At 44.5% G+C, this 26,000-nt stretch overlaps 1 protein-coding gene across 1 annotated transcript in view; it reads left to right on the forward strand.

Annotated features, from left to right (window-relative positions):
- SEZ6L (seizure related 6 homolog like) overlaps window positions 1-26,000 on the forward strand; it is a 779,891-nt gene that overhangs the window by 627,291 nt on the left and 126,600 nt on the right. Inside the window, exon 8 of the mRNA XM_073672981.1 lies at window positions 3,571-3,725. Within this exon, the coding sequence (XP_073529082.1) occupies window positions 3,571-3,725 (155 nt within the window). The remainder of the gene's footprint in view (window positions 1-3,570; window positions 3,726-26,000) is intronic.

The following is a 26,000-nucleotide window of genomic DNA, read 5'->3' on the forward strand; positions in this document are numbered from 1 at the left end:
GACTCAGCTGCTGTTTGGTGGGGCAAGCTGGCAGGAAGGATAGTCAAAGAGTCGGGTCAGATCCAGGAGGTATGGAAGGTACAAAATCATCACGCAGGAGAAGCGTCAATAAACCAGCCGAGGTCAGAGAACAGGATAAATCAAGAAGAAACACCAGAAGCACACCACACAAGTAAAGCCAAGTAGCACAAACATTCACTGGCAGTAGGAACTGGCTCTGCAGGGTTTATATACAACTGCTCCACCCAGTGCTGACAATAGATAAAAATCCAAATGAACAGGATTAACCTCGCATCTTCTGGACTGTTCTGAACCCCAAGTCCCAGGAATAATATGGGATTGATGCTGTCAAGTATCACCCGCAACAAAGGCGTGACACCGCCTAGTGATCGAAGCAGAGACCGCCACATATGTTATACTACCCTGTAGCAAAGCCAGGTAGGCTACGGTTAAATCCTAGCTCTACCGGTTCTGATTAGATCACCTGGCTAGCCCTGCATATAATCAGTCTAGCTGTTCTCATTAGTCAGCTCAGGAAAGCTGACCAGAGTGGAATTGTGTTGGAGCTGAAGAGAGAGACAAGCTGGAATATCTCTCTGAGAAGAGATTGCACAGGCCATGTGCACCAAAGTGCAAGTATTACTGGTTGTTACGAACCATAGCTGTTTTGTTTGACTTGTTTGGGACTAACTCAGACGTGTATGAGTAGCCAGGGTCTGTGCTGTTTAGTTAGCACCAGAACAAGGCTAGTGATTATGGTTTTGTTTGGTGCTGTGCATCCAGTGAAAAATTAACATCACATTTTTTTGATGCACGAATCCAGTGCCTGTGTGAACTCTACCTCTTTCCAACCTGAGAGCGTGAAACCCTACAACGGTTAGCTGGATAGTAACCCAGGACCTTAGTGCTTAAAGCTTGCAGTTCTAATCTCTAAACCACCATGCTGCCCACCATTGAACCACTGGATTAACTACAAGTCCGAATTCCAGATCTAAGAGTCCAATTCTCTAAACTATATACTGTACATGACTCCTTAGCAGATGCTCAAAATGTCCGCCTGTCAGATCTCATAAGCATATTTTATTTCGAATAATAAATGTTGTAATTGTTTTTTTATTATCTCTCAAATATAATGGATTAGTTTGCTGTGAAAAAGCTTTAAAATAACTTCCCAAACATAATACTAGGAATCCAGAAATTGATGTGTTTTAGCTTGAAAAATAAAAATATAAAAAGTACAGCTTTCTAAATGTATCTCTTAAATTCCATAAAACATTTATAAAGTTAAAAATGTGAAACTTTCTGAAAAGCTTTGGAATATTTTATCCACAGAGCATAACTGTAATATATTCTAATGAAAAGATTAACATTTTCCTTTCATCTCGCTCCGGTATGCAGCTTTGCTCTCTGGTTCTGCCATTGTAGGCATCTAATTAAGTTAGTCTGTTTACATAGCGCAATTTGTTAAAAATCAATAGTCATTACTGAGCATCACCAGACAAAATGCAGGTCTGGGAGACAAACTAAGGGCTCTAGGACTAAAGCAATAAATAACGGTATATTCTGTGTATAGCATTTGTCTTCATTTTACTCTAAATACCGTACATTCTGTATATAATGCTTCTTTAAATAGTTAATATTAAGAATCATTTCAGTGAAAATGTAGCAGAGATCATTTACATTAACATGCAATTTTAGAAATGTTTAAAAAAAATCTATACATAAGTCATAAACACGTGGGTCGTGCAAATAATAACAGTTAAAGGGATTCTCTCACCAGGCTTCTGTTACCCCATATGAAAGGGCAGAGACCCTGATTCCATCAATGTATCACTTACTGGGTTGCTTGCTGCAGTTTTATTAAAATCACTGTTTTCTTTGCTGCAGATCTACCAGTTCTTTGAATGCTGAGTGCTGTATAACCCCACCAACCCACATCACTGATTGACAGCTTTCTCTGTACACTGTGCATAGGCAGAAAGCTGCAAATCGGTGGTGGGGCAGGGTTATACAGCGCTTATGGACATTGGGAGTGAATTGCAAGTTAATGCCACCAATGTTCGCTCATCAGTGGTCACAGGTTAATTTATGTTACTAAGACGGAGTAGACATATCAGAAGCAAGAAAACTCTCACAAAAACTTGTGTCCCCTGAGGACTTTTTAGCGATCTTGTTTAGCCAAAAGGAGGTAGAGTTATCCTGGCATGTATGTCGCTCCTTTGCTAACACCCATTGACTGTAGTGGAGAAGACTATATGTCAGCTATTCAAAATGTGGCTATGATAGAACCTCAGGAAGGTTCAGGCCGCATGGGGTCTTCAATGTCTTTATCTATTTCAGGACCCTTTTTAAATTGTATTACCATTGTATTTAACTCTTCATATCTTGGGTGCTGAAATTTACTTTAAAACATTTCTTTTACAATATTTTAGATTTTAACTTTCCTCCCGTCATGATAAAAAATTCTCACCAGACTATTATTTTGCATCATCTAGCTTTTCTTAGAATTACCTGTCTTCTTCATATACAGGGTGGTCCAAAAGTAGGTGGACAGAAAGTGTAATAAGGTTATGAAGGGGGAGATTTATCAAACACTAAATTGCAGCCGCCAGTCTGGATCATCCTCCAATAAACCATGAATTAGACATGGACGATAAGCTTTCCACCCAATAGATTTCAGGATTCGCATGATAGAAGCTCGTGAAATTCCCAATTCCAAACAGGCTCTTCTGGTGGACTTTTTTGGACTCTGAACAAATGTTTCAGCAACAAGTTGTTTATTATCTTCTGTACAGACTGTTTTGGATCGACCAGTTTTTGGAGCTTTAAGGATTGAGCCAGTGGCATTGAATTTGTCACGAATGCGGTAAATGGTTTGTCTCTTTGGGGCTTGAGTACCAAATGTTTCAACCCAATTTGCTCTAACAGTTTCAGCTTTTTGAGATTTCCAATAAAAAAAATCAGATTTGGGGGAGATCTATCTGTGAAAACTAGATCTGTGAAACTGGCTCAGTTGCTCTTAGCAACCAATCAGATTCCACCTTTCATTTTCCAAAGAGTCTGTGAGGAATGAAAAGTGGAATCTAATTGATTGCTAAGGGCAACTGAGTCCGTTTCACTTTACACCATGTTTGATAAATCTTCCCCTTCATAACCTTATTACACTTTCTGTCCACCTACTTTTGGGCCACTCTGTATACTCTATCAGCCTTTCCCTGTGATTGTATATTTTTTATTGGTTTTTAAATCTTTATTGCTTTTGCATCACAATTTTACCTTTTTCTTAGGGTTTTTTTTGTTGATTTTGTTAATATTACCGATGACATTGCTTTGACGCTCCCTGCGTGTTACTCCCACACGTGGTTTCAAAGTGCTAAATGTTTCATGTACAAAAAATAAGCCTTTGTATGATACTTCAATACAGAAATCATTTCTTTTATTCATATTATACTTATCCCTATGTGCAGAGGGATATTTAGGATAGTAACGAGTAAAACCAGCTTTAAGTCATTGGCTCAAATATGCACTAAAAGACCCAAAAGGCTAATGTTTTCATTTTAAATCCTTTAGGTTGGCAGTGTACAGCAACGGGAAGATTCTCTTTGATTCTGCAAAAACAGAAACTGTGCCGTTTGAAGGTCTGATTAGTGAAGGGTCTTGCATTAGGATTGAATTCTCCACAGATGAGTCCAAAACAGCCCCTGGGTTCAATATTCGCTTTGAAGGTAAATGAAACTTTATGTATCGGCTGTATGTAAGAAGTGTTTTTTATCTCATCAACATGCTGATTTTCTCTCTTGGAACATTTTCATTTTGCCTACTAAAGAGTTTACTTAATAATCAGTTGATAGCCACCCAAAAGTTCTCCAGTCTGTGGCAAGCATATAGATATTAGTTTATTACAAGTTACTCCACGGAGATAAAATGAAAAACGCATTTGACATAATTCCATTCCTATTTAAAGAAATTTACATTACATTTATCCATCTTTAAGCTAGCTAATAAAATAATCGCGCAGGTGCCTATAGTTTATGATTTTAATATGATTTTGCCGATAACAATGTGGCACTTGTGACACTAGTCACTACTCACGGACACACCGTGAGGTAGGGAAGTCAGGGAGTCTGAGGTCAAAAGCCAGGATGGTACATCATAAACAAAGGGCTGAGGCAAGGGCGTAGTCAGGTCCAAGGTCAGAATTCCAAGAAGATAGCGGATCAAGACAGAGGGGTTAGGCAAGTGGATGGTAAAAGGCAAAATCCAAGGTTGGTCAGCAAAAGATCAAAATACAGAACTCACAGCACAGAGGCAAACTCACAACAAGCAAAGCAGAGCTACAACTTGCAGAGACAAGAGGCACACAGCCAGCTCAATAGCTTGGGAATCATTCTGAACAGAAGATACCTGTAGGAAGCCCAGCACGCCCCGGCCCTGATTGGGTGGCTGGACGGTCACGCATCACACTGATAGCTCAGCACGCCTAAGCCTCAGGTTGAACAGCTGAGCTGTCTACCAAGATACTGGTAGCTCATCACGCCCCTGCCTCAGACTGGATAGCTGAGCTGCTACTCACCACACTGAGAGGAGAAACTGTGACAGCACTACCCTGTCTTACCATGAAAGTAATCTCAGTGCAGACATTGATATGCATTGTCATCACACATGAAGATCGCTAGGAAGTATTGGTGATAAAAAAAAGCTCTGTATAAAGGAATGTGCACACAACATCTTTTTCAGAGGGGTTTACCCGAAAAAGTGCTCAATAAAGGTAATAAAAAAAAAAGAATGAACATACGCACTGCAATGTCAAAACGACTTGCTGTGCATATTTTCAGTCTTTATAACTGCTTTTAACCGCTACAGGTATCCAGAGACGTTAAGTGTTTAAAAGAAGTGACTTGACCACTCTTTAGATGGTGTCCGCTTGGAAGTCATTCACTATTTTATACATACAAGTTAAAAAAATAGATTCAGCTGCTGAAACGTGTGATAAAACACAAAAAAACAGCATTTTCCTGAAGTGTCTTCCTGTAGCAAAACTCGGCGGGTACACCGACGTCTAGAAGACGCAATGTGCGCATACCTTTCTTTTGTATCCTGTTAGTTTCACTTTGGTTTATTGGGTTATGGTCAAGCATTGATAATAATTGACAACCATGGTGGCTCCAAAAAACAATTGGAACCAGCAAGTGACAAAGTGACATAGAACTTTCTACCACTGCTATCTCTTTCTTCTACAGAGCGATTAGTGTCTTAGCATTTGTATGTCATAATTGTCTGTTTGTAATGAGAACACCCTTTTAAAGGGGATGTTTCATAAAACAGCCCAAATCCATATACCCTATTATAGACATTTGCATGTCATGAATGGGGATATCATTCTCAGGATCATCCACTATGAGCCAGAACAGAGAGCTGACTATAAAAATTGGCTTGGAAGACTTTTTGCAATCCTTGCATTACAAGGACAGGCAATCGTTTGAATGGCCACCATGTAGCACTACATTTCCGCCGCAGTGGTTGTTGTAGGGAAAATACCTGGCTGAGCGTGGCTTCAGCTGACAAAGCCAGCTATATCCCAAGGAAACATTATATGGAACAAGTCACTGAATGGCTGAGTTTCTGATTTTTGGAAGTAAATGTAAACTACAGTATTCAGAGGAAATTGAGTGTGAACCCAAGACCCTGAAACATGAGCACAGAATTATTAGTTATATTGCCACCACTGTAAGAACATATTCCTTAAAATTAAATTACCGTATATATATATATATATATATATATATATATATATATATATATATATATACAGTACAGACCAAAAGTTTGGACACACCTCATTTAAAGATTTTTCTGTATTTTCATGACTATGAAAATTGTACATTCACACTGAAGGCATCAAAACTATGAATTAACACATGTGGAATTATATACTTAACAAAAAAATGTGAAACAACTGAAAATATGTCTTATATTCTAGGTTCTTCAAAGTAGCCACCTTTTGCTTTGATGACTGCTTTGCACACTCTTGGCATTCTCTTGATGAGCTTCAAGAGGTAGTCACCTGAAATGGTCTTCCAACAATCTTGAAGGAGTTCCCAGAGATGCTTAGCACTTGTTGGCCCTTTTGCCTTCACTCTGCGGTCCAGCTCACCCCAAACCAACTCTATTGGGTTCAGGTCTGGTGACTGTGGAGGCCAGGTCATCTGGCGTAGCACCCCATCACTCTCCTTCTTGGTCAAATAGCCCTTACACAGCCTGGAGGTGTGTTTGGGGTCATTGTCCAGTTGAAAAATAAATGATGGTCCAACTAAATTTGAATGAATAGCATGCCGCTTCAAGATGCTGTGGTAGCCGTGCTGGTTCAGTTTGCCTTCAATTTTGAATAAATCCACAACAGTATCACCAGCAAAGCACCCCCACACCATAACACCTCCTCCTCCATGCTTCACGGTAGGAACCAGGCATGTAGAGTTCATCCTTTCACCTTTTCTGCATCACACAAAGACACGGTGGTTGGAACCAAAGATCTCAAATATGGACTCGTCAGACCAAAGCTCAGATTTCCATTGGTCTAATGTCCTTTCCTTGTGTTCTTTAGCCCAAACAAGTCTCTTCTGCTTGTTGCCTATCCTTTGCAGTGGTTTACTAGCAGCTATTTTACCATGAAGGCCTGCTGCACAAAGTCTCCTCGTAACAGTTGTTGAAGAGATGTGTCTACTGCAAGAACTCCTATTGACCTGGTCTCTAATCTGAGCTGCTGTTAACCTGTGATTTGTGAGGCTGGTGACGCGGATAAAGTTATCCTCAGAAGCAGAGGTGACTCTTGGTCTTCCTTTCCTGGGGCGGTCCTCATGTGAGCCAGTTTCTTTGTAGCGCTTGATGGTTTTTGCAACTGCACTTGGGGACACTTTCAAAGTTTTCCCAATTTTTCGCACTGACGGATCTTCATTTCTTAAAGTAATGATGGCCACTCGTTTTTATTTACTTAGAATTTGTATTATGGCAAGAAAAAAGCAGCTAACAGTCTATTCAGTAGGACTATCAGCTGTGTATCCACCTGACTTCTGCATAACACAACTGATGGTCCCAACCCCATTTATAAGGCAAGAAATCCCACATATTAAACCTGACAGGGCACGCCTGTGAAGTGAAAACCATTTCAGGTGACTACCTCTTGAAGCTCATCAAGAGAATGCCAAGAGTGTGCAAAGCAGTCATCAAAGCAAAAGATGGCAACTTTGAAGAACCTAGAATAGAAGACATATTTTCAGTTGTTTCACACTTTTTTGTTAAGAATATAATTCCACATGTGTTAATTCATAGTTTTGATGCCTTCAGTGTGAATTCACAATTTTCATAGTCATGAAAAAACAGAAAAATCTTTAAATGAGAAGGTGTGTCAAAACTTTTGGTCTGTGCTGTATATATATATATATATATATATATATATATATATATACTAGCTATTGAGCCCGTCCTATGCCCGGGTGGTGAGCATTTTTATTGGTATATCGTCTCCCATGCTGGTATGTGCTGCCCCCATCCTGGTATTTGTGCTCCCCAATCCTGTTCCCCCATCCTGTTATGTGCTGCCCTCATCCCTATCCTGGTATGCATGGCACTCCTCACCCTCAATCCTGGTACGCATGGCACCCCTCACCCTCAAACCTGGTATGCATGGCACCCCTCACCCTCAATCCTGGTATGCATGGCACCCCTCACCCTCTATCCTGGTATGCATGGTACCCCTTATCCCTATCCTGCTATACATGGTACCCCTCATCCCTATCCTGGTATGCATGGCCCCTTATTCGAATCCTGGTATGCATGGCCCCCCAGATCCCTATCCTGGTATGCATGGTACCCCTCACCCCTGGTATGCATGGTACCCCTCACCCCTCAATCCTGGTATGCATGGCACCCCACCATCCCCAATCCTGGTATACATGGCACCCCCCATCCCCAATCCTGGTATGCATGGCACCCCTCATTTCAAATCTGGTATACATGGCACCCATCATCCCAATCCTGGTATGCATGGCACCCCATCTCTTATCCTGGCACACATGGCACCCCTCATCCCAATCCTGGTATGTATGGCACCCCTCATCCCCCAATCCTGGTATGCATGGCACCCCCCACCCCCCAATCCTGGTATGTATGGTACCCAATCCCTCATCCTGGTATGCATGGCTTTCTCATCCCCAATCCTGGTATGTATGGCCCCCACATCCCTATCCTGGTATGCATGACACTCCTCATCCCCCAATCCTGGTATGCATGGTACCCCTCATCCCCAAATCCTGGTATGTATGGTACTCCTCATTCCCCAATCCTGGTATGCATGGTACCCCTCATCCCCCAATCCTGGTATACGTTGTACCCTCACCCCCAATCCTGGTATGCATGGTCCCCTCACCCCCAATCCTGTTATGCATGGCACCCTTCATCCCCCAATCCTGGTATGTGTGGTCCCCTCACCCCCAATCCTGGTATGCATGGCCCCACTGATCCCCCAATTCTGGTATGTATGGTGGTACCCCTCATCCCCCAATCCTGGTATGCATGGCACCCCTCATCCCCCAATCCTGGTATGCATGGCACCCCCCACCCCCCAATCCTGGTATGTATGGTACCCAATCCCTCATCCTGGTATGCATGGCTTTCTCATCCCCAATCCTGGTATGTATGGCCCCCACATCCCTATCCTGGTATGCATGGCACTCCTCATCCCCCAATCCTGGTATGCATGGTACCCCTCATCCCCAAATCCTGGTATGCATGGTACCCCTCATCCCCCAATCCTGGTATGCATGGCACCCCTCATCCCCCAATCCTGGTATGCATGGCACCCCCCACCCCCCAATCCTGGTATGTATGGTACCCAATCCCTCATCCTGATATGCATGGCTTTCTTATCCCCAATCCTGGTATGTATGGCCCCCACATCCCTATCCTGGTATGCATGGCACTCCTCATCCCCCAATCCTGGTATGCATGGCACCCCTCATCCCCAAATCCTGGTATGCATGGTACCCCTCATTCCCCAATCCTGGTATGCATGGTACCCCTCATCCCTCAATCCTGGTATGCGTTGTACCCTCACCCCCAATCCTGGTATCTATGGTCCCCTCACCCCCAATCCTGGTATGCATGGCACCCTTCATCCCCCAATCCTGGTATGTGTGGTCCCCTCACCCCCAATCCTGGTATGCATGGCCCCCCTGATCCCCCAATTCTGGTATGTATGGCGGTACCCCTCATCCCCCAATCCTGGTATTGATGGCACCCCTCATCCCCCAATCCTGGTATGTGTGGCCCCCTCGCCCCCCAATCCTGGTATGCATGGTACACCATCCCTCATCCCTTTCACGCTGCTCACATACAAAAAAAATAAACACTTATACTCACCTTTCTTCCCTGTGCTCCGGCGCTGCTGTGTCCTGTTCTGCCGGAGGCCGGGGGAGGAGTGCGGCGCCGGAGCACCGCACTGTCCGGCGCCATTTTGCTGAAGACACACTGTAAATGTGTCTTCAGTAAAACGGCGCCGGATAGCGCTATGCGCATGCACCGATTCTGACGCCTTCACTCCGCCCCCAGTCTACGGAAAGAAGAGAGGCGCAGTAGCAATGCTCCTCCCGGTCAGGTAAGTATGTAGGTATGGCGCCGGAGATCGCGATATGCGTTCAGTGACTTCGCATACCCCGATCTCCGGTGCCATACACTCCTCTTACCTGTAAATGCTGCAAGCGTTCTTCTGCCTGGAGCCAGACTGCGTGTCGCGCATACGCAGTCTATAGAGGCTTCAGACAGAGGGACACTTGGCCGATTATATTATAGATACAGTTGAAATCAGATGTTTACATACACTATATAAAAAGACACATATGCATGTTTTTCTCAATATCTGACATGAAATCAGAATAAACCTTTCCTGATTTAGGTCAATTAGGAATACCATCATTTTTAATATTTGCCAAATGCCAGAATATTGAGAGGGAGAGAATGTTTTAAGGCATTTGTATTACTTACTGCAAAGTAAAATGTTTACATACACTAAGATAACTATGCCTTTAAACAATTATGGACTTCCCATATGATGATGTCATGTGTTTGGAAGCTTCTTTTTTTTGGCAACATTTGAGTTAATTCGAGACACACCTGTGGATGCATTTTAATGCACACCTGAAACACACTGCTTCTTTGTGTAGCATCATGGGTAAGTCTAAAGAAATCAGCCAAGATATCAGGAAGAGAATTGTGGACTTGCACAAGTCTGGCTCATCCTTGGGTACAATTTCAAGATACCTGAAGGTGCCTCATTCATCTGTACAAACAATTATACGCAAGTACAAACAAGATTGTAATGTCCAGCCATCATATCACTCAGGAAAGAGATGGGTTCTGTGTCCCAGAGATGAACGTGCTTTGGTTTGACATGTGCATATCAACCCAAGGACAAAAGCAAAAGACCTTGTGAAGATAATGGAAGAAGCTGGTAAGATTGTGTCAATATCCACAGAGAAATGAGTACTGTATCAACATGGGCTGAAAGGCCACTCTGCCAGGAAGAAGCCATTACTCCAAATAAAAAAGCCAGATTAATGTTTGCAAATGCACACAGGAACAAAGACCTTAATTTTTGGAGACATGTCCTGTGGTCTGATGAAACAAAAATGTAACTTTTTGAGCATAATGACCATCTTTACGTTTGGAGGAAAAAGGGAGAAGCTTGGAAACCTAAAAACATCGTCCCAACTGTGAAACATGGGGGTGGCAGCATCATGTTGTGGGGTTGTTTTGCTGCAGGAGGGACTAGTGCACTTCACAAAATAGATGGCATCATGAGAAAAGAAGATTATGTGGCAATACTGAAGCAACATCTAAAGACATCAGCCAGGAAGTTAAAGCTTGGGCGGAAATGGGTCTTCCAAATGGACAATGACCCAAAGCATACTGCCAAAATGGTAACAAAGTGGCTTAAGGATAAGAAAGTCAATGTTTTGGAGTGGCCATCACAAAGCCCTGATCTAAATCCTATTGAAAATGTATGGGCAAAGCTGAAAAGGCAGGTGCGAGCCTACAAACCTGAATCAGTTACACCAGTTTTGTCAGGAGGAATGGACCCAAATTCCGACCAACTATTTTGAGAAGCTTGTGGAAGGATATCCCAAACGTTTGACCCAGGTCATTCCGTTTAAGGGCAATGGTACCAAATACTAATGAAATGTATGTAAACTTTTGACTTTGCAGTAAGTAATAAAAATGCCTTAAAACATTATCTCTCTCTTATTATTCTGGCATTTGGCAAATATTAAAAATTATGGTAATCCTAATTGACCTAAATCGGGAAATGTTTATTCTGATTTCATGTCAGATATTGAGAAAAACATGCATATGTGTCTTTTTATATAGTGTATGTAAACTTCTGGTTTCAACTGTATTTCGTGAAGGATCAGCTCTGTGGTAGGCTTGGCACCTAGAGGACACATGCCTCCCAACCACAACCTGTCCAGCTGCCACCTTACAATATATATAATAAATATATATATATAATATATAATATGTATATATATATGCATTTATATATATATATATATGTATGTGTGTGTGTGTGTGTGTGTGTGTGTGTGTGTGTGTGTGTGTGTGTGTGTGTGTGTGTGTGTGTGTGAATATATATATTGATGGAAAGAAGAAAAAGTTATTTACAGTTGAGTGAAAAAGTGGAGCGCAAACTCTAACACTATATATTTTAGTAAGAAACTGTAGTGTCCTATATTATATCTGCCAGGAATATGTATTACTTTTATTCAGCTGATCTCAGGTTTCTATTGTTTATGGAATTATGTAAAGCATATTCTGCCATTTGTTTTCATCCCATTGCGTGAATGGTGTCAGATAGTGTAATCTTTACTTCACCTACTTTCCTCATAGGGTCTGTCAAGTTCTGAAACAATCCTACAGAAGTTATGTAGATGCTTAACCTGCCGAGCCCAGGAGAAGCCGATTCAAATGAATTCATCATGACTCCGATCTTTATGATTTCAAGAGCCTGAATGAAATCATTTTGTTCTGGTTGGCTAAGCTTGACCTAAATAGCAAAATTGATGATGTGCTGTTCTGGCAGTGTCCGATTTATTGAGTACAATAAGCCAGATGTAAAATGCATCATTCAGACAGTATGTCATGTTTGGGTTGTGCTCTTCAGTGAGAAGGACATTCAGGGAAGCAATGTTATGAGACAGCCAGTAAACAAGGGTAAAAGGACTAACCTGAGAAACTTGGGCTACGTTTACGTGGCAGTTTGAATCTATAAGTCTCCATTAACCCATTGTATTCCAAAAGAGTATCAAGTTGGCATTCATTTTGGGTAATATGTTCCAGCATACCTTTTTCCTGCAGTATTAAAAAGCAAAGTTAAAGGGTTTATCCAGGACTATTTTTTTTTTTTACCATGGGTCTAAAAATGAACAGGCTGATAACTGCCTGCTTGTTCTACCCGACGCCAGCACAGAGCGGTTATATACAGTACAGACCAAAGGTTTGGACACACCTTCCCATTTAAAGATTTTTCTGTATTTACATGACTATGAAAATTGTATATTCACACTGAAGGCATCAAAACTATGAATTAATACATGTGGAATTATATACTTAACAAAAAGTGTGAAACAACTGAAAATATGTCTTATATTCTAGGTTCTTCAAAGTAGCCACCTTTTGCTTTGATGACTGCTTTGCACACTCTTGGCATTCTCTTGATGAGTTTCAAGAGGTAGTCACCTGAAATGGTTTTCACTTCACAGGCGTGCCCTGTCAGGTTTAATAAGTGGGATTTCTTGAATTATAAATGGGGTTGGGACCATCAGTTGTGTTGTGCAGAAGTCTGGTGGATACACAGCTGATAGTCCTACTGAATAGACTGTTAGCTGCTTTTTTCTTGCCATAATACAAATTCTAAGTAAAGAAAAACAAGTGGCCATCATTACTTTAAGAAATTAAGGTCAGTCAATCCAAAAAATTGGGCAAACTTTGAAAGTGTCCCCAAGTGCAGTTGCAAAAACCATCAAGCGCTACAAAGAAACTGGCTCACATGAGGAACGCCCCAGGAAAGGAAGATCAAGAGTCACCTCTGCTTCTGAGGATAAGTTTATCCGAGTCACCAGCCTCAGAAATCGCAGGTTAACAGCAGCTCAAATTAGAGACCAGGTCAATGCCACAGAGTTCTAGCAGCAGACACATCTCTTCAACAACTGTTAAGAGGAGACTTTGTGCAGCAGGCCTTCATGGTAAAAAAGCTGCTAGGAAACCACTGCTAAGGACAGGCAACAAGAAGAAGAGACTTGTTTGGGCTAAAGAACACAAGGAATGGACATGAGACCAGTGGAAATCTGTGCTTTGGTCTGATGAGTCCAAATTTGAGATCTTTGGTTCCAACCACCGTGTTTTGTGAGACGCAGAAAAGGTGAACGGATGGACTCTACATGCCTGGTTCTCACAGTGAAGCATGGAGGAGGAGGTGTGATGGTTTGGGGGTGCTTTGCTGGTGACACTGTTGGGGATTTATTCAAAATTGAAGGCATACTGAACCAGCATGGCTACCACAGCATCTTGCAGCGGCATGCTATTCCATCCGGTCTGCGTTTAGTTGGACCATCATTTATTTTTCAACAGGACAATGACCCCAAACACACCTCCAGGCTGTGTAAGGGCTATTTGACCAAGAACAAGAGTGATGGGGTGCTATGCCAGATGACCTGGCCTCCACAGTCACCAGACCTGAACCCAATCGAGATGGTTTGGGGTGAGCTGGACCGCAGAGTGAAGGCAAAAGGACCAACAAGTGCTAAGCATCTCTGGGAACTCCTTCAAGAATGTTGGAAGACCATTTCCGGTGACAACCTCTTGAAGCTCATCAAGAGAATGCCAAGAGTGTGCAAAGCAGTCATCAAAGTAAAAGGTGGCTACTTTGAAGAACCTAGAATATAAGACATATTTTCAGTTGTTTCACACTTTTTTTGTAAAGTATATAATTCCACATGTGTTAATTCACAGTTTTGATGCCTTCAGTGTGAATGTACAATTTTCATAGTCATGAAAATACAGAAAAATCTTTAAATGAGAAGGTGTGTCCAAACTTTTGGTCTGTACTGTATATATACTAGCTGTACCCGGCCACTCGTTGCTGTGGCTTAGTCTGGTTAAATGGAAAAGAAAGAAAAGCGCACGTTTCTAAAATATTTAATTTAACAATGCTTGTGAGTATACAATATTTTTTGTTGTTCTATTGTCTGTGTAGATATAGAGATTGTCTGGTTTGCCGACTCTAGAACACGCAACATATACAGCGTATTGTGAAAGTATTTGGCAGCCTCGAACTTTTCTACCTTTTGCCACATTTCTGGCTTCAAACATAGAGATATAAAATTCTAATTTTTTGGGAAGAATCAACAACAAGTGGGACACAATCGTGAAGTGGAACGAAATTTATTGGATATTTTAAACTTTTTTAACAAATTAAAAACTGAAAAGTGGGGCGTGCAATATTATTGAGTTAATACTTTGTAGCACCACCTTTTGCTGCGATTACAGCTGCAAGTCGCTTGGGGTATGTCTCTATCAGTTTTGCACATCGAGAGGCGGAAATTCTTGCCCATTCTTCCTTGCAAAACAGCTCGCACTCATTGAGGTTGGATGGAGGGCATTTGTGAACAGCAGTTTTCAGCTCTTTCCACAGATTCTCGATTGGATTCAGGTTTGGACTTTGACTTGGCCATTCTAACACCTAGATACATTTATTTTTTAACCATTCCATTGTAGATTTTGCTTTATGTTTGGGATCATTGTCTTGTAGGAAGATAAATCTCCGTCCCAGTCTCAGGTCTTTTGCAAACTCCAACAGGTTTTCTTCCAGAATAGTCCTATATTTGGCTCCGTCCATCTTCCCATCAATTTTAACCATCTTCCCTGTCCCTGCTGAAGAAAAGAAGGCCCAAACCATGATGCCGCCACCACCATGTTTGACCGTGGGGATGGTGTTTTGAGGGTGATGAGCTGTGTTGCTTTTAGGCCAAACATATCGTTTTGCATTGTGGCCAAAAAGTTCGTTTTTGGTTTCATCTGAACAGAGCACCTTATTCCACATGTTTGGTGTGTCTCCCAGTGGCAAACTTCAAACAAGACTTTTTGTGGATATCTTTGAGAAATGGCTTTCTTCTTGCCACTTTTCCATAAAGGCCAGATTTGTGCAGTGTACGACTGATTGTTGTCCTATGGACAGACTCTCCCACCTCAGCTGTAGATCTCTGCAGTTCATCCAGAGTGATCATGGGCCTTTTTGCTGCATCTCTGATCAGTCTTCTCCTTGTTCGAGATGATAGTTTAGAGGGACGGCCGGGTCTTGGTAGATTTGCAGTGGTCTGATACTCCTTCCATTTCAATATGATCGCTTGCACAGTGCTCCTTGAGATGTTTAAAACTTGGGAAATCTTTCTGTATCCAAATCCGGCTTTAAACTTCGCCACAACAGTATCTCGGACCTGCCTGGTGTGTTCCTTGGTCTTCATGATGCTCTCTGCACTTGAAACAGAACCCTGAGACTATCACAGAGCAGGTGCATTTATATGGAGACTTGATTACGCACAGGTGGATTCTATTTATCATTACCAGTCATTTAGGACAACATTGGATCATTCAGAGATCCTCACTGAACTTCTGGAGTGAGTTTGCTGCACTGAAAGTAAAGGTGCCGAATAATATTTCACGCCCCACTTTTCAGTTTTTAATTTGTTAAAAAAGTTTAAAATATCCAAGAAATTTCATTCCACTTCACGATTGTGTCCCACTTGTTGTTGATTCTTCCCAAAAAAATTAGAATTTAATATCTTTGTTTGAAGCCAGAAATGTGGCAAAAGGTAGAAAAGTTCAAGGGGGCCAAATACTTTCACAATGCACTATAATTGTCCATGTGAGAAGCAATCCGTGTCTAGATTTAAACCACACAATTCTAAAGATTGGCCATAAGCTTTGTTGATGGTGATTGCAAACGCCAATTGAATTGGGAATTGCAATCTCTTAAATTGAAATGGCATATCTTTTGGAATCATAGGAATGTGAGGAGTGAGAACTTCTTCAGCTTTGAAAGGTCCTGTCAAGATTGTTGTTTCAACAATGTTGCTCATTAATTGTTTTACTGCAAGTTGCGTGCCGTTGCGAAGCTTTGACTGGTTGATATTTCGCAACATGATAATTGACACTCCAATTTTCAATTGCAGTGCGTGCGGTGGCATCCCTGGCAGATTTAAGATTTTGAACAATCGAACATTTACATTTTTATTTATATAGATTATATATTATATATATATAATATATATACTTACATTTTTATTTATATAGATATATACTGTATATATCAGATGGGGGGTGCGAGCAAGGCGAAGTACAAACCTGGATCAGTTACACTAGTTTTGTCAGGAGGAATGGGCCCATAGTTGTGTTGATAGTTGTGCCCATCAGGCAGGCATGGTGGCAGCCTGTACCCTGTGACCCATGCAGTCCTGTACTCTGCACAGGTCATGAAAGAGGTCGGTACTTGCTGTCAGGTGTCACAATGGAGCCGGTCATGTCAGGGATTGCTAGTTATGCAATTCCCTAGTACAGAGGGAATGTGACAGGAGGGGGCACAGAGATGAAGGCAGGCAGTGGCAGAGGAGGAGGGGGTGATCCACTTGACATGTCTTGGGCCGGTACCGGCCAGATCACAGCGCCACTCCTGCTGGTGGCACAGTGGGATTTGCACTCGCTCACTAGCTGCCCACTGCTGCGAGGCTTGGGCACGGCTCAGTGCCCTGAGTGGAGGCTGCGGCCTGCGCCTCTCCGTACAGCCTCCCTCTCTCCTTCCCTCCCTCCCCCGCTTGTTGTTGCGCAGTTGTAAATAAGACTCACCTGCCTGAGAAGTAGAAGCCACTGCTGCAGCGGTGCCTGAGAGCAGAGGCAGTCGCCTCTCAGGCAGTGGTAATGATGAGCAGCAGCATCTTTTGGCCTCAAACAGACGGTCTCGTCATTCCCCTTCCCCCACAACCCCATGGGGGACACGAAAGGAGCAGAACACAGGCAGCGGCTGGGGCGAATGAAGGACAGAGAGAAGGGTTTATGAATGAGATGTCACTAAGGGGGGAGAATGCCGGGCGGCCGAGGAGAGTCAGCCTGGGACTGAGCGTGTAACACCCCCCTCTCGCTGTTGCTTTTACGTCCAACAGCTGGCATATAAAAACATAGTAGGTATATAAAAACATGCGTGTATTCGAATGCAACGTTGTGTCAAAATTTCAAAGCAATCGGTGAAGAACGTTCAGAAATGTAAGATTTTGAACAAACAAACATTTACATTTTTATTTATATAGATAGATATGTGTATCCTGCCGGCGATTAAGCTGCTCCACATCAACATAGCAGCTCTTCCTCTTTTGGGATGTTCTGTCGATGGGGCGTGAATGCCAACATCATGCTGATTGACAGCTATCTCCCCGCAGTTAGGCAGCGGGCAGTTGGATGTCAAACAACATGACATCGGCATTTGCTGTCATGCCCCATCAGCAGAGCAGAGCAGAAGAGAAGACACTGCTTCAGTGGAAGCCACTAAATCATCGGCAGGAGCGGTCTGACTGCTCTGTGCCGGCAGGGATTGGCATCGGGCACAACAGGGAGGTAGGTAACTGCTACCTGTCTGTTAATCCTTAATCCCATAGTAAAAAAAGTGAAATAGTCCTAGATGACCCCTTTAGCTACTAAACAGGGGCATCCTGCAAAAAAAAAGTATTGTGAGGTACATTGTAGCTTGAACATGGCAGTCTATTATGGCCAACGCATAAAACAGTATGATATGCAGTCACATACATCAAGTGTTTACATTTGGTTAAACTCTTAGGGAATTTTCCTGGCTTTAGGAACCAAGTGTGAAAGAAAAGCTCAGTCTGTTAGTAGAGCCTTAGAAAGGTTAGATTGCATGTATTGTGGTATGTTTAGTGATATTGTGATATCTGGTTTTATTTAAGCTTTTCACACTATACAGTGTCAAGAATCCACCCCCCCCACCCCAAAACAATGTACACAAAGAAAAAATCTACTCAGCTTTATAAGGCCAGCATTAAAACTAGAAGGCAAGGATTATAAGAACTTAAGATATGATTATACCCGTGAAAGAATCCAGCGACTTTACTCATGACGGCAGGGCTGGCTCCAGGTTTTTGTGGGCCTTGGGCGAAAGAGTGTCAGTGGGCCCCTTTAACACATACCTCGATTCATGATGCACAGATACAGCAGAGAAATATATATATATATTACAAGGCCATAGATTTCACTTCTTACATTAGAGCGATATCTATTGTAAATTCCACAGTAGCTCAGAAACCGGTGAATCGCTCCACACAGGATACTAGCCCCCATATAATGCTCCATACAGAATACTGCCCCCATATAATGCTCCATGCAGGCTGTGCCCCCACATAATGCTCCATGCAGGCTGTTCCCCCCACATAATGCCCCATGCAGGGTGTTCCCCCCACATAATGCCCCATTGCAGGCTGTTCCCCCCACATAATGCCCCATGCAGGCTGTCCCCCCCTAATGCCCCATGCAGGCTGTTTCCCACATAATTCCCCATGCAGGCTGTTCCTTCCTTATATTGCCCCATGCAGGCTGTTCCTCCTTTATATTGCCCCATGCAGGCTGTTCCCCCCTTATAATGCCCCATGCAGGATGTCACCCCCCCCCCTTATAATGCCCTATACAGGATGTCACCTCCCCCTTATAATGTCCCATGCAGGATGTCACCCCCCTTATAATGCCCCAGGCAGGATGTCACCCCCCCTTATAATTCCCCATGCAGGATGTCACTTCCCCCCCATATAATGTCCCATGCAGGATGTCACTCCCCCCTTATAATGCCCCATGCAGGATGTCACTCCCCCCTTATAATGCCCCATGCAGGATGTCACTTTCCCCCCCATATAATGCCCCATGCAGGATGTCACTCCCCCCCTTATAATGCCCCATGCAGGATGTCACCCCCCTTATAATGCCCCATGCAGGATGTCACCCCCCTTTTAGGCTATGTGCACACGATGAAGAAATGCTCCGGATTTTTTCCTGAGCATTTCTGCATCTCCCTGGCAGAAAAAACGCATGCGGATTGTACATGCGTTTTTCCTGCCAGGGACAAGCGGAAGTGAAGCGTTCTTCACATGCATTACCGCATGCGGGTTGTCAAGCGCTTTCCAAGCGATTTTAGCATCACTTGGAAAGTGCTTGACAACTTGGTTACCCTATATATATCCATACAACCGGCATGGATTTATATAGTGTGACCGAAAGAATTGTAAAAAATAAAAAATAAATATATACTTACCTTCTGATTGCCCCCGGTGTCCTTGTCTTGGCTTACCAGCAGCTCGCGGTAGACTAAAGGACCTGCCGACGTCAGCGGTCGCGTGACCCGTCACATGACTAAATGACGTCACCGCAGGTCCTTGAGTCCACCGCGAGCTGCGGGCAAGCCAAGACAAGGACTCCGGGGGCCATCAGAAGGTAAGTATAATATTTATTTTTTATTTAATTCTTTTTTTTACAGGTACTATGGTACCCGGGTCCGGAGGAGAGTCTTCTCTTCTCCAAACCCAGGTACCATCCGCACATTGAAATGCATGGAATCCGCATGTACAGATTCAGTGATGCAGATTCCATGCGTTCCAATGCAAGTCAATGGCGGCGAAAACGCAGCGCTTCCGCAAAATAATTGGTAGTGCTGTGGATTTTTCAGCAATGATAATCCGCAGCATAAATTTCCGCAGCATGTGCATGGCACATGCGGATTATCATTGGGGAACATGGCAGACCTTCTACCAAGCATTTTTTAAGCATTTCTGCAGCGGAATTGCCGCTGCGGAAACGCTTAAAAAACGCATAGTGGGCACACAGCCATATTGCCCCCCTCCCCCACTTATAATGCCCCATGCAGGATGTCACCCCCCCCCATATAATGCCCCATGCAGGATGTCACTCCCCCCCCTTATAATGCCCCATGCAGAATGTCACTTCCCCTCATATAATGCCCCATGCAGGATGTTACTTCCCCCCCATATAATGCCCCATGCAGGACGTCACTTCTCCCCCCCTTATAATGCCCCATGCAGGATGTCACCCCCCATATAATACTCCATGCAGGATGTCACTCCCCCCCTTATAATGCCCCATGCAGGATGTCACTCCCCCCCATATAATGCCCCATGCTGGATGTCACCCCCCCCCCCTTATAATGCTCCATGCCTCCATACATTTAAAAAAAATCAAATACTCACCTCACTTCTCCTCACCTGCTGCCCCTGCTCAGCTCTGGACTCCAGCATCGCCGGCGTCTTCCTGCTCTGCGCCCTCTAACCTGAGATGTTACAGTGCAGCAGCCGCAGAAGATGCAGGATCTGCTGCTTAGGCACGGGGGGGAGGTAAGTATTGTGCCGGCTGCTGGGGCCCTGAGCTAGCGGAGGGGAGGGTGGGCACTGGCACTGCTGTCCTCCGCTCACGGGTCCCATAGCGCGCCAGGGTGCCCGATGGCGAGTGGGTCCCTGCGCCTGCTCAGGGCCCCGGCACTTGCCCCGGTGCGCCGGGTGCTGGCGCCGGGCCTGGATGATGGCACAAGACAAACATGTTACAGAACCTTGCAGTTTTGAGCTAGGATATCTCTTCTTTGGGATGGGGAGTAGAGAGCAGAGAGGATCGGATCAATCTGCAGCTAATCAATTTTGATCCAATTTCCTCAAATTCACAAGTCATCACAAATTTGAACAGTATGCGATTCGCGTGTATCTGCTATAATAAAAAAAAATGCCTAGCACCATTTCACACATTGCTGAAGTCACAGAGCAAGCTAATGATGTCAAGAGCAGCCAGACGAGCTTCTCCTTGCCCTGCAGCTATCACATCATATGGTCTAGCACAGCCAGTCTTAGAGGATTAATGCAAGCAGTATAAAATATGGAGGCCAGGCTTAAGTAGCGCCATTTTATGCCTTTACTGCATATGGATTGAGATCAAAGTGCACATTCGTGTTCTACACACCATTCCAAGGCAATTGGACTACTTGAGATTCGCCAAGATTTAAATTTTTGAAAAGTTCACTGGACCGGGCAAATATGAATTTCAAATGGTTCGATCATCTCCAGAAATAAGTGTTTGTGAAGCAGTTCTCCAGGTGATGATGGGGTGTTGTCACTGTCGATAGATTGGTCTTGGAATAAACTTATGAAAACATTCTGGACTAAGGAGAAACAACTAATTTTCACTCTTATGTAAAGCACAGTTTGTGGGCAGCAAGAGCAATGGGGCTATTTACTAAGAAAAATGCATGTGAAATCAGGCACAAATTATGCAAAAAAAGATCACATATATACGGCATGCACCAGATTTAGGCTTAGTTCACATCTTCAGATATTTGCCAATTTTTCATAAGAAAGATACAAAATTATCACGGGGCTATTTTCCCAAACAAAACAACCTAATAGACCACAATATAATGCCGGTTTCACACGTCCGGATATTTTCAGTACCGGAAAAATCCGTACTGGAGATATCGGTGTCCGTGTGCACCTGTGTGGCACATGTGTAACGCCCGTGTGCCGCATCAGGATCACGCGTACCGGCGCCTGGGAATCAGTGGTACAATTAGCACTGTTCCCAAGCGCCAGGTGTTGAACGCTGCCCTCATCATTGTCCTATGCGGACGCTGCGATCAGTACCAGCAGGGGTTAATGATGAGGGTAGTAGTAGTGTCTGCTCCCGGTGTCTCCACCTGTAAAAATAAGAATAAAATAAAAAAATATACACTCACCTGTCGTAAGTGTCCCCCCCTGTAATCCATGCGACCGATCAACAGAGGAGAGAATGACTCCTGCAGCGAGTGGGCCCCGGACCTCCGCTGCGCTCAGTGAGTGACTTGACACCGTTCGCTGAGCGCAGTTCCAGGGCCTGCTCCCTGCAGGAGTCATTCTCCCCGGCTCCTCTGCTGAGAGGTCGCATGGATTACAGCGGGGGTCACTTAGGACAGATGTGTATATATATTTTTTATACTCTCATCATTAACACCTGCTGGTGCTGATCGCAGTGCCGGCAGACAATATTGAGAGCAGCGTTCAGCACCCAGCGCTTGGGAACAGCACTAACTGCACCACTGATTTCCAAGCGCTGGTACGTATCACACGGATGGCATCAGTTTGCGGTACCTGATTACATGGACCCATTGACATTAATGGGTCCATGTGATCCGTGCTGCCGGTCAAAAACGGACATGTCTACTTGTGGATCACATGGACACACGGTCCGTGGAAACACACTGACATGTGCACAGACCCATTGATTTGAATGGGTCTACATGTGTCAATGTCTCCAGTACGTGTGGAAACTGTCACCACACGTACTGGAAACACTGACGTGTGAAAGAGGCCTAAGTCTAAGGAATCCATTAGGCACAACCTGTCATGCAACAACATCCATAATATAACCGGGGATGCGTGTCTCTGTCTGAAGCCTCGATAGACTGCATATGCGCGACGCGCAGTCTGGCTCCAGACAGAATCACGCATTCAGCCGTTACAGGTAAGAGGAGTGTGTATGGCGCCAGAGATCGTGGTATGCATAGGCACTGAACGCATACCGCGATCTCCGGCGCCATACTTACATACTTACCTGACCGGGAGGAGCATTGCCGTGGCGCCTCTCTTCGCCGGAGACCGGGGCAGGACTGAGGCGTCGGATAGGCGCATGCGCATAGCGCTATCCGGCGCCATTTTACTGAAGACACCTTTACAGTGTGTGTCTTCAGTAAAATGGCACCAGACAGCGCGGTGCTCCAGCGCCGCACTCCTCCCCTGGCCTCCGGCAGAACAGGACGCAGCAGCGCTGGGGCACAGAGAAGAAAGGTGAATATAATTGTTTCTTTTTTTGTATGTGTGTACAGTGTGAAAGGGATGAGGGGGCCACATATACCAGGATTGGGTGGTGAGGGGGCCACACATACCAGGATTGGGTGGTGAGGGGGCCACACATACCAGGATTGGAGGGTGAGGGGGCCACACATACCAGGATTGGAGGGTGAGGGGGCCACACATACCAGGATTGTGGGGAGAGGGGACCATGCATACCAGGATTGTGAGGTGAGGGGATCATGCATACCAGGATTGGGGGGTGAGGGGACCATGCATACCAGGAATGGGGGGTGAGGGGACCATGCATACCAGGATTTGGGGGTGAGGGGACTATGCATTCCAGGATTGGAGGGTGAGGAGTACCACACATACCAGGATTGGGGGTGAGGTGACCATGCATACCAGGATTGGGGGGTGAGGGGTACCACACATACCAGGATTGGTGGGTGAGGGGACCATGCATACAAGGATTGGGGGGTGAGGGGTACCACACATACCAGGATTGGGGGGTGAAGGGACCATGCATACCAGGATTTGGGATGAGGGGTACCATGCATACCAGGATTGGGGGGTGAGGGGTACCACACATACCAGGATTGGGGGGTGAGGGGACCATGCATTCAAGGATTGGGGGGTGAGGGGTACCACACATACCAGGATTGGGGGTAAGGGGACCATGCATACCAGCATGAGGGGTACCACACATACCATTATTGGGGAATGAGGGGCCCATGCATACCAGGATTGGGGGGTGAGGGGACCATGCATACCAGGATTGGGGGGTGAGGGGACCATGCATACCAGGATTGGAGGGTGAGGGGACCACACATACCAGGATTGGTGGGTGAGGGGACCATGCATACAAGGATTGGGGGTGAGGGGTACCACACATACCAGGATTGGGGGGGTGAAGGGACCATGCATACCAGGATTGGGGGGTGAGGGGACCATGCATGCCAGGATTGGGGGGTGAGGGGTACCACACATATAAGGATTGGAGGGTGAGGGGACCATGCATACCAGGATTTGGGATGAGGGGTACCACACATACCAGGATTGGGGGGTGAGGGGACCATGCATACCAGGATTGGGGGGTGAGGGGTACCACACACACCAGGATTGGTGGGTGAGGGGACCATGCATACAGGGATTGGGGGGTGAGGGGTACCACACATACCAAGATTGGGGGTAAGGGGAATATGCATACCAGGATGAGGGGTACCACCCATACCATTATTGGGGGATGAGGGGCCCATGCATACCAGGATTGGGGGGGTGAGGGGACCATGCATACCAGGATTGGGGGGTGAGGGGACCATGCATACCAGGATTGGAGGGTGAGGGGACATTGCATACCAGGATTGGGGGGTGGGGGGTGCCATGCATGCCAGAATAGGGATAAGGGGTACCATACATACCAGGATACGAATGCGGGGTACCATGCATACCAGGATGAGGGATGGGGTGCCATGCATACCAGGATGAGGGGTATCATGCATACCAGAATAGGGATGAGGGGTACCATGCATACCAGGATAAGGATGAGGGGTGCCATGCATACCAGGATTGGGGATGAGGGGTATCATGCATACCAGGATTGGGGATGAGGGAGCCATGCATACCAGGATTGGGGATGAGGGAGCCATGCATACCAGGATTGGGGATGAGGGGTGCCATGCATACCAGGATTGGGGATGAGGGGTGCCATGCATACCAGGATTGGGGATGAGTGGTGCCATGCATACCAGGATTGGGGATGAGGGAGCCATGCATACCAGGATTGAGGATGAGGGGTGCCATGCATACCAGGATTGGGCATGAGGGAGCCATGCATACCAGGATTGGGGATGACGGGTGCCATGCATACCAGGATGGGGATGAGGGGTGCCATGCATACCAGGATAGGATGATGGGGACAGGATGGGGGCAGCACAAATACCAGGAGGGGGGCAGCACATACCAGCATGAGAGACCATATACCAATAAAAATGCTCACCACCCGGGCGTAGAACAGGTTCAATAGCTAGTTCTGTTATAAATGGAAAACACAATGCAAAAATGAGCACAGGCTCATTATGTGGTTTACTTGTTATGCACCTTCATTTACAAAATGTGAAAAAGGAGCAATAAGCTCACCTGTCCAGGTACACGTCAAAATACTCCAGTAACAGCAACAGTCCAAACGATAGCCGGCACTCACATCTTCTTAAAAGATTTGCTTCATTGATCCAGTAGTATAAAAGGCACAAAAAATGGTTGGATACAACAGCACAAAAATTTAAAAAGTAGAAAATAAATATCTACTGCGCTCCCAGGCAACATATTTCAGACTTGCATGATCCTTTGTCAAGCCTTATATTTCTTTTCTGCCTTTTTAATTTTTTCTCCAGGTTTGCATGATTACAGTGACACCAAACTTGTAAAGTTTTTTTTTATTGAAGTGGTAAAAAAAAAAAAAAATCACCATTTTTAGAGACAAGCAATATTTTCAGCTTTGTAGCTGTTTAGGGCTTGTTTTTTGCACGGCAAGCTGATGTTTTCATTGATGCCATTATTGGATATTTATGACTTTGTAATCCTTTTTTTTTATCTTTTAGCACCCTTCGGGGACTTGAACCTGCGATCGTCTGATCGCTTATACTATATACTAAATTTATATACATATATAATATAAGCAAGTAATGTGCAAAGTATTCGGTTTATGTGGAAAAATGCTCCAAAGTAAGAATGCTTTAATTGTTATCAATTAACAAAATGCAAAGTAAAGCAACCACTTTCTATCAATACAGAAAAGGTACAGTGAAGGAAATAATTATTTGATCCCTTGCTGTTTTTGTAAGTTTGCCCACTGACAAAGACATGACCAGTCTATAATTTTAAGGGTAGGTTAATTTTAACATTGAGAGACAGAATATCCCCCAAAAAATCAAGAAAATCACATTGTATAAATTAGATATATTTTTTTGCATTTTTCAGTGAGAAATAAGTATTTGATCCCCTGCAAACCATTATGATTTCTGGCTC

This window comes from Phyllobates terribilis, unplaced genomic scaffold (assembly GCF_046119375.1).
Source record: "Phyllobates terribilis strain yellow unplaced genomic scaffold, ASM4611937v1 Scaffold_1__5_contigs__length_1240528914, whole genome shotgun sequence".
Classification (NCBI taxonomy): Eukaryota; Metazoa; Chordata; class Amphibia; order Anura; family Dendrobatidae; genus Phyllobates; species Phyllobates terribilis.